The sequence below is a fragment of the Engraulis encrasicolus genome, chromosome 19 (genome assembly GCF_034702125.1).
Source record: "Engraulis encrasicolus isolate BLACKSEA-1 chromosome 19, IST_EnEncr_1.0, whole genome shotgun sequence".
Classification (NCBI taxonomy): Eukaryota; Metazoa; Chordata; class Actinopteri; order Clupeiformes; family Engraulidae; genus Engraulis; species Engraulis encrasicolus.
In genome coordinates, this window is record NC_085875.1 from 21,642,895 (window position 1) to 21,652,746 (window position 9,852).

Genomic DNA, 9,852 nt, shown 5'->3' on the forward strand with positions numbered 1-9,852 from the left:
GCCTCCCAACGCCCCCTTGACCTCATCATAAGCCTGCCAATGTCCCCCTTGTAAAACAAAATAGACTAATGCACCCCAATTGCAACTGAACTCTCAGCTGTCTCCTTCTCAATGCCACACGAGGGCTCCCTAATGTCACCTGCAGCACTCTGACCTGCAGGCTGTAGAGCCCCTGTTGAGAAACACTAGATTGAAGGCATTGCAAGACAATGCACTTATATATTTTCACACACCCCCCCCTTTCCAAATAAAGTAGTCTGAACTTGATCTGTCGCCAACTTTTTGCTAAGGCTAAGAAGAAGGTGGGTCTTTTGTGAACTTTCGGTCTGACTTAAACACAGAACTGAAAGTGAGAGTCAGTGATTTCCTCTTGTACAAACAGTATTAATAACAGATCCAGGGCTGATAGATTTAGAACGCAGGGGGAGAGAGACCAGAGCAGGGCTTTTTTTCTTTACAGGACATCTTCAGCTCAAGGTATTCTTCACATCTCCAGATTGCATAACACAAAAGTAAGTTGGATGCAATATGACAATGTACAAAGTTGAATGCAACTGAAGTGGTTGAATTGAATTGTGCTCTTTTCGTCTAGCATAATCTGAATGAATGAGAATCTTCACAGACATAGTAGCCTAACACACGCACGCACACACACACACACACACGCACACACACACACACACACACACACACACACACGCACGCACGCACGCACGCACACACACACACACACACACACACAGTGGCACTGATTAAAACAGCGTCACCTAACCACGAAGGTGCCAACACCTGGCCATACTTTCACTTTTACTTCTGTCTTCCACTGTGGAAGCCTTCCAGCCCTGTCAAGCTCTCTCACCATTGGACCATTGGGCACACCAGGAAATAATTGTTATAGGGCAGTGATTTCCTGGTATGTTACAGAGCTAAGGCAGCAGAGATCCTCTTTCACTTGTCATCAGTGTCCAGACAGAAGAGCTGGGGATTTAACACTTAATGACATTTTACCGGTGAAGCTGTACTGTATAACCAACCTTACAGGTTTCACTTTTAAACAGGTAAAGGATGTTACATTTGCTCTTTTCCATACACCCATATCCTTACAAACTCTGAAGAACACACATGTGAACACAAATCCAGAGATATTTTCCTATTTGTTGGTGGTTGGTTATGTGAATTTGCAGTAGAGAAGAGGAGGGTAACGTGTTTTTTTGTCATAAGACTGCCCTTCTCAGGTTTCATTCTCAAACAAATGTATGCCATCTCTTTTTTTTCCGGCTCCAATTCACATGTGGACAATGGACAATGGATTGGTTTAATATTTATCTGTCTATATTATACTGACATAATTCTACCGTATGTGTGATATTTTCAGGAAGGACACAGCATGGTCCATTCTTTGTTTCAATTCCTGTGCTTTGTCTACAATCTACATAATATGACTGTGTGAATCATTTGAATAAGACATGTTCGGAGGCGGTGGCATTGGTTGCCATTTGTCTTGTTTGTCATCACACTGAATCAGCCACCATACTACTACTACTATTACTACTAACACTAATTAATGCTGATATTTACAAGCACGTTGCATGTTTTTTATGTAATGATTTTTTTTTCACCTTGTCCATTGCAAGAGGGAGACAGGACACTTTATTTTCCATAAGATTATGTGCAGCAATGGCAATTACTGTTCCAACCTGTGCATCAAGTAGGCTAAACGGGCTGCAAGGATGTTCTACCTGTTACCTTACCTATCTGTGCAATTGCTGTATTTAAGATAAATTGTAATGAAACAAGAGTTTGAAAAATATATTTAAAAAAAATAAATCACCATCTCACGGGCCAGGTAGGCTATAATTGATGGCGGGTCAGATTTGCCCCCCAGGCCGCTAATTGCCTACCTCTGGCTTAGGCATTCAGTAGGCGTGTTTTGGAAGTTAAATATACCGTATACCGAACGACCCAGTGAATGGGTACAACCTTTGATTTTTGTGTGAAATTGTGGTTATTCATTTGTTTGTTGCAGCATGAAGCTGTACATCATAGCAGCTGCCTGTCTGGCAGTGGTGAGCTGTGCCAGCATCTCTCTGGAGGACCTGGAGTTCCACGCTTGGAAACTCAAGTTTGGTGAGACGGATTTTTGATGTTCTTTGAAACATATCACCATGAAACGAATCAGTTGTTACAGGTAATAGTAAGGCAGAACGTTTTTTATTATTTTTTATTTAGGTAAGAAATATCACACAGTTGAAGAGGAAGCTCATCGTAAAGACATCTGGCTCTCCAGCCGTCGCAGGGTCCTGGCCCACAACATCCTGGCTGATCAGGGCATCAGCACCTACCGCAGGGGCATGAACCACCTCTCAGACATGGTAGGATTGAATAACTTAGGCCTAGAGCAAATAAATTGAGCAAAAAAAATGTTGTTGCATAGCCTTCCCCTTAACAATTGAAAGTTTGAAAACTTTTCAATTGAAATGACCAAGTCTTAATCTGTTCAGCTCTAGTGTCATAGCAATGTAGTTATTATGTAGTTGAGTCTTTTCAACAAGGAGTGAACGGGCCCACCGGGGTCATCTGCGCAAAAAGGCTACTGTATTATACATACAATACAATTTAGATACAATAACAATTTATTGTCAGTTTTCACTGAAATTTATGTGAAAACTGACAATGACCCCAATGAAGGTCACTCTGAAAAGTTGTAACCTTGACCTCTTGATTTTGAGCTTTGAGATGACATAGGCCTAACAATACACAACTCAGTTCTTCACCTGTTGTCCTGGATGTGCCATAGGATGACGAGGAGCAGCGGAACATGGTCCTTCATAAGAGTGCCATGCTCCTCAACAACACCAAAGTCATGGCCCCACAGCGTACGTACAGCTCTCGACAGAGAGGGGGCGCTAAGCTACCAGAAGCAGTAGACTGGAGGGAAGAGAACTGTGTGACACCTGTGAAGATGCAGGGTAGCTGTGGATCCTGCTGGGCTTTCAGTACAGTAAGTCAGAAGCTTGGACCTGTCAATGTTGTTTGCTGGTCATCATATTTCCACATTTTCCAAGACTTGTTCAGTTGCCTTTAAAACACAGTAACAAGGTCAAAGGTGCAGCGAAACAATTTAAACAAGCAGAGCTAAAAATATCAATATTATAGTCCCACGTGATAGTAATTATATCCTGATATAATGTATCGATACTCTCTATAGCAATTGCAAGAGTAATTTGCTATCACACAATGCTATGGAACATACAATATGAAAGCGGCTGGATCTTTTCACAGTTGTTCTGTTATTTTTGCACTCTTATCTTGTCTGTAGGCCTACCATATCTTCATGTCTGTACATATTTAAAGAATAGATCAGGTGTGCTGATGTGTAAACCTCTTATTCTTTCTTCTTCTTCTTCTTCTTCTTCTTCTTCTTCTTCTTCTTCTTCTTCTTCTACTTCTTCTTCTTCTTCTTCTTCTTCTTCTTCTTCTTCTTCTTCTTCTTCTTCAGGCAGGTGCGCTTGAGTCCCACACCTGTATAAAACATGGCTACCTGCCCTCCCTGAGTGAACAGCAGCTGGTGGACTGCTCTAAACCCTATGGGACTGAGGGCTGTAATGGAGGCTGGATGTATGAAGCCCTGGCGTATGTCCACGACAATGGTGGTATAGACACGGAGGATGCTTACCCATATGAGGGAAAGGTATTGCATCCTAACTTCACAAGTACAGTAATAGCCCATGCAGTATTGCAAACTGAATCGAGAAGTATCTTCCACATACAAAGTAATGAATAATTGAAACTGAAATTCTGTTTCGAGGAAGGGTGAAAAACTACTTAGCGTTCATTTACAAATGGTAGCAGGCGACAACACCTTTAAGGAACAGACCACCCTTTTTTGATTTTCACATATTTGCAGTAGTTCTCAGAATTATTCATGAATGTGCATATACTTTTCTTCTCAGCGTTTTAAGTACTTATTGGATCATAATTATTAGCATATCTTACCATAATCACTGGAAGTAACTAGTATCTTTAGCATCAAGCCACAAGAGATCAAAATTAAATTGCTGTTTTACACTCTGCTGAATTTTATATTCATTTTAAAGTTGTTTATAAGTACATTTGATGATGTTTTATTTTGAACCATAGCCTTGCATTGCTATGCTTAATTTGACTGTACTGTTAAACGAGGCACTGGAAACACAACAAAACTGATGCACATTCATAAATAATGCTTGGAGATACTGCAAATATGTGAAAATCAAAAAAGGGTGGTCTGTTCCTATAAGTATGCAACTATTGATGTTATGCAAAACCTCACCAATAGATGGCAGTAGAATCATATTCATTAAAGAATCAGCAGACTCCTAGACATGCAGTGAGTGTGTGTACTGACACTGTTGGGAAAGTTACTCAAAAACGGTAATGCACTACTTATTACATGTTACCGTCATTTAAAAGTAATGCCTTACATTACAACATTACTTTTTTTTTAAAAGTAAGGCATTACACTACTTTTGCATTACTTTTAGTTACTTTAGCCAAAATGACTGGAAATAAGGATTTGGCCATCTAAAGTGCAAATCTATGAGGTGGCATGACTTTCACCTGCCATCCACAAGTCGTTTTGGAAGCCTGCAGACTGAAAACCAACATTTTCAGGAATTGCATCTTACCCACATACAATATTGATTCACCAATACAATGATTAATCCTTTCTCTTCTTACCACACCTTACCATGCACACCAGCGCCGGTTTTTCTTGACTAATTTGGTGGTGCTATGGCACCTCTTCAAATCGTCAAATTGTATTTCGACGTGGAACGCGGTTTGGGTTTCAAGTAGGCCTACAGTGTGCATTTAACTGAAATGTTCTTGGCGTCCTTATTTTCAATGAAGTCAAAGTAGTGGGCATATACCCATCTTGAAAACGAGCAAGCTGGATCTTCTGGATCGGTCATCCTTTGTCAGCCTGCCATTTCGAGAGACGAAGCGTGAAAGAGGAAGCAATGTTCTGCGTGGAACTTTAAAATCTCTGCGCGGACGTAGGCCTACTATCAGATGCAATAGCTGATCTTGCGGTGATCCGTGAACATTGTATAAAGAAAACAAAATACCCACACAAAATGTAGGTGAAAAAAATGCGTTGTAATGTGCAAGTTACTTGCATTGTAACGAGGACATATTACCGATTTTTTCCCCTGTAATCAGTTACATTACTGAGTTACTCAAAAATGTAATGCATTACAGTAATTAGTTACTTTTGTAACTCGTTACTCCCAACACTGTGTACTGGTTAGCAGTTAGTTAAGTTAGTTGGTCAGTATAACATTTTCAGAGTTAATGCTAATTCTGTCAAAATATTTAGAGCTGTAGAGTTGAAATTACACTGGCCACTTACAGAAGTTTACACTGACGTCTGACTGTCAGAGTAATTTGACCCTCCTCAGTATTGTAAAAACTCTATCTGGATTTATATAAAGTTTACTCTGAGTCTGAAATATGGTCACCACATTTTTCTGTGTGCATACTCTATATTTAACTCCACCTCAGGATTCCGACTGTCGTTTTGACCCATCCGGTGTGGGCGCGAAGTGCGACGGGTATGTCACTGTCCCACACGGAGATGAGCTGGCTCTGCAGGAGGTAGTGGCCACCGTGGGTCCTGTCACCATAGCCATCGATGTTGTCCAGTCCTTCTATGAATATGAGTCTGGTGGGTGAATGCAAGCACACATACACACATACGCACAAAAACTGCAAAAACTCAGTGGGGCGAGATATATACAGGAATGAAACGTCTTTGCAAACACAGCCACCCCAACCACGTAACCCATTGACGCCTAAGGCAACTGCAAAAAAGGGTGCTGAATGCCTGAGCCCTTTTTAAGAAAAGCAGCCCTCAGCCTATAAAAACCTAAATATCCCAACTTCTGAAGCACATAAAAATATGCACCAAGTTGCATTTAACCCTAAAGCGACCAACTGGGGTCATTTATGACCCCGGGCACATATTTTCATACACCATTTCTGCAATTTTCATCAGAAAAACTTGTCCTTCTAGGAGTTTGTCAATACATATGTTGCGCATGTTGTGAATGATTTTTGTGAGATTTGGACCATCTATATAGGATTTATAATCAAAACACCTCTGGGGTCATTTATGACCCCGAGAGGATCCATGAGATACTCAACATTATAATGTCCGTTGTTGTTGTAATTTTCAAACTCTGGTTTTTGTATTTTGTGTCTTTGGACAGGCCATGGTCAGCAGACCTAAAATATTCATGATATAAACATTATAGTATTTAAATATAATATATTGTATTAATAAATAGGGCACTCCTGCGATAGCCAACAAAGCATATTGTGAGGGCACCCAGGTAGCATTTCTTCTGTTATTGCTTCATATTTGTTGATATCATGGCACAGAGGTCCTAGACACATGATGAGAATATGAAATGGAAGTCATCCTGATGAACAAAGAGGGAGGAAACAAGTCATCAGTGTAGAAATCAATGGCGTTTTTAGAATTTTCCTTATTATATGGCTATACAAAGGCTGAAGCATCAGTTGAATCATTTCTTTGCTCTAATACATATGGAAGACACATTTTCACAGCTACAATGTCCAGAAAAAGTTTCAGAGAAATTTTGAGTGTGCATAAGGTTATATGTTTGAGACATGGTTTTGTCTATGTAAATTACCATATTCTCTGATGTTGTGATTTCATGAACCCATGTTGAGTACCCTAAATTGTTATTGAAGAAATATCATCTATGGGCCTAATGGATAGAATTTTGCTTGGTTTGCCAAAGTTTCACTTTGAGCAATTTCCATAATTAGCATAAATATACTGTATTATTATGGTAAGACTACTACAAGTGAATAGGCTAAAAAATGTAAATGATAGATATCACCCTGAAACTTTCTCAGTTGATTACTGATGATGAGAGAAGGAAAAAATGTATTGGATGTTTTTTGTATTTTGATGTTTACATATGCAAATGAGGGCATACATCATATTTAGCATATACGTATGTAAGTTTGACTAATTTTTAGCAAAACAATAAAATGTTCAAATTCACATATTTTTGCTTTAGATGATGGACAAGTATGTGCAAGATGTAAATAAATTTGAATGAACCCCAAAAAATAATTTATATAATGGTATTTCTATATAAACTCCTTGGGGTCATAAATGACCCCGCTCGGTCAGATTAGTCGCAAAAACAGGCCGGTCGCTTGAGGGTTAAATGCTAAGACCCTCATCTTTCAGTAGTATGTGTTCATTCATCTCAACTAACAAAGATTTTTAATACATTTGTCTCAGATCTCATGAGCCTAAATGTTGCATAATGCAGCTCCAGGCGCCAGGGCCAATGTTGCGCAACACAACATCAGGCATCAATGGGTTAAATGCGCGTAGAATCTTCATTTGGAATGCTGTTGATTTACACCCAATTTACTATGCCTCGGAACGGCCAATTAGTCAATCACAATTAAGTGAAAGCCCATTGGGAAACTCCAACTCCCATTGTCATTGTGAAACAGCACTCCACAGCACACAAGTGAACACTGCACACTGCACACAACAAAATTGCATTTATGCCTCACCCGTGCAAGGGGGCAGCCCTCAGTGGCGCCCCATGGGGAGCAGTGCGGTGGGATGGTACCATGCTCAGGGTACCTCAGTCATGGAGGAGGATGGGGGAGAGCACTGGTTGATTACTCCCCCCACCAACCTGGCAGATCAGGAGTCGAACCGGCACCCTCTGGGATGCAAGTCTGACGCCCTAACCGCTCACCCATGACTGCCCATATTTAAGAACCATATTGCACAGACACACACACACACGGTCAGAACAAAATACATCATTACATAACATTGATTAATTGGGTTTATGGTTGGTTGATTGATTGATTGTGCAGTAACCGATTACTCATATACACATAATTGAATGGATAATTGACTAATCAATAATTGAAAACTGGTTTGCAAAGGTATCTATGATGAGCCCCTGTGCAGCCAAACTAAAAGTCTGCATGCCATGCTGGTGGTGGGCTACGGAAGTGAAGGTGGGCAGGACTACTGGCTGGTGAAGAACAGGTACACTAGTGATTAAAGAGATCCTTTGTCTCTAGTGCAGTCATTTGATATATTATATATAGTGATAAACAACATGCTATATTGTGTCATTGTTTTGCACTTTGTGGTGGTATTCTATCATTCTATTCTATTCTATTCTATTCTATTCTATTCTATTCTATTCTATTTTGTCCATTTTGACATAGGCCTAAGAAATTACAATAAAAACTTTGAGCCTACTGTTTTTGCAGTCACATTAACCGTTGTGTGTGTGTGTGTGCTTTGTTTTCTGAAGCTGGGACACCAACTGGGGAGATAGTGGCTACATCAGGATGTCAAGGAACAAGAGCAACCAGTGTGATATTGCAACCTACGCCTACTACCCAGAAATGTAGTATGCCTCCTACCCAGAAATATAGTATGCCTCCTACCCAGAAATATAGTATGCCTCCTACCCAGAAATATAGTATGCCTCCTACCCAGAAATGTGATCAAGAACACAACCAACAGTGGAATTGAAGCAGCGAAACAGTGGAGGAGTTGAGATATTTTTATTAACCCAACAATGTCAAAAAAGGTGCTTTTGCACACCTTTGTAGTTGGACAGGTGTGTGGGATATTACCCCAGTGAGGTTGTCGTTCAAGTGTAAGAAACATCCCGCACTGTCCATTCAACCAGCAAGTATGGTTTAGAGGGAATACTTTAAATTTTGCACTAGTGGACTGCGAGGGCCGTGGAACTGCATACATTATCAACTGAAGACATTGGAGACATTGTGCATCTCCAACCCCCAGCCCCATGTATACAGTGACAGTATGTCACGAGGCCTGGGCCACTCTGCACTGAAAAACATGAAACTCAATGTAAAAAGGATAAGAATCTCTGCTCAAAGGCATTTTATGCGTTTGCTTGCATGTGTGTGTCTATTCTACTTAACCCTCTGCTAATGTACTTAAAATAAAAAAACAGTAACCCTACTTGGCATTTGCACTTATTGTTCTGTATGTTTCCTGTGCAGTGGGGCAGCCGTGGCCTAGCTGTGGTCTAGTGGAGGACTAGAGAGTTGATCTTTCAATGTAGGGGTTGCAGGTTCGAATCCCACCTGACCACTCCCTACATCTCCATCCATGGCTGAAGTGCCCTTGAGCAAGGCACCTAACCCCACATTGCTCCAGGGACTGTAACCAATACCCTGAAAAATAATAACTGTAAGTCGCTTTGAATAAAACGAAAGTGTCAGCTAAGTGCAATGTAATGTAATGTAATAATGTATCTGCAAGTGTTGAATGTTGTGATTATGTTCACGGTTGTCAGTTGCTTTGGATAAAAGCATGCATCTGCCAAAATGTAATGTAACATATCTGAAGATTCCCAGAAGCGTCTTAAATTAACTATTAGGCTACAGCAATATCTAACTTGTGCATTGATCCGACCCTGGGTGGATCAATTGTGTTTACACAGTTACATAATTCTCAACAGGAAACCCAAACATGTTTATCAAACGCATAAGCAAACAAGCAGAGGCAACAGTGCTCATATCAGAGTACCCCATTGATTAGCAGCACCTGACTGTGTGGCTGATGCGTCACAGTAGAGTTTGTTCCTGGAGTGCTGGCTTTCAGGTGACTTTGTCTTGGGCCAGTGACCAGTGGATAAAAAGCAGGCGCATAGCTGGGCAAGACACTAGCTGGTCCTGTGTGCTGTTGGTGTTGGTCCTGTGTGTGCTCTTACAGTGTTGTGTTGAGTTTGGCAACATGAAGTTCTTGGTGGT

At 40.6% G+C, this 9,852-nt stretch overlaps 2 protein-coding genes across 4 annotated transcripts in view; both read left to right on the forward strand.

The window, feature by feature from the left end:
• The first annotated feature begins 411 nt into the window (after positions 1–411).
• On the forward strand, positions 412–8,480 carry LOC134435060 (procathepsin L-like). 3 transcript variants are annotated; one of them, XM_063183813.1, is made up of 8 exons: positions 412–512; positions 2,027–2,127; positions 2,230–2,372; positions 2,798–3,001; positions 3,500–3,691; positions 5,545–5,707; positions 7,996–8,101; positions 8,376–8,480. In XM_063183813.1, exons 2-8 carry the CDS (start codon positions 2,028–2,030, stop codon positions 8,473–8,475), a joined length of 1,008 nt encoding a protein of 335 aa, XP_063039883.1. In that variant the 5' UTR covers positions 412–512; position 2,027; the 3' UTR covers positions 8,476–8,480. The 3 variants fall into 3 exon arrangements, with proteins under 3 accessions (XP_063039883.1, XP_063039885.1, XP_063039884.1); XM_063183815.1 differs by having other exon boundaries at positions 432–477; XM_063183814.1 differs by lacking the exon at positions 412–512 and adding an exon at positions 950–1,058.
• An 883-nt stretch (positions 8,481–9,363) lies between these two features.
• Positions 9,364–9,852, forward strand: part of LOC134435063 (procathepsin L-like) — a 2,263-nt gene continuing 1,774 nt past the window's right edge. The window contains exon 1 of the mRNA XM_063183820.1: positions 9,364–9,852. This exon is cut by the window's right edge and continues 89 nt beyond it. Within this exon, the coding sequence (XP_063039890.1) occupies positions 9,662–9,852 (191 nt within the window). The 5' untranslated portion in view covers positions 9,364–9,661.

Coding starts and splice junctions, on each gene's coding strand:
- LOC134435060 (XM_063183813.1), top strand. CDS start 2,028: ATGAAGCTGTACATCATAGCAGCTGCCTGTCTGGCAGTGGTGAGCTGT. Junction 2,373..2,797: donor TGAACCACCTCTCAGACATG/GTAGGATTGAAT, acceptor GATGTGCCATAG/GATGACGAGGAGCAGCGGAA. Junction 5,708..7,995: donor CTTCTATGAATATGAGTCTG/GTGGGTGAATGC, acceptor TGGTTTGCAAAG/GTATCTATGATGAGCCCCTG.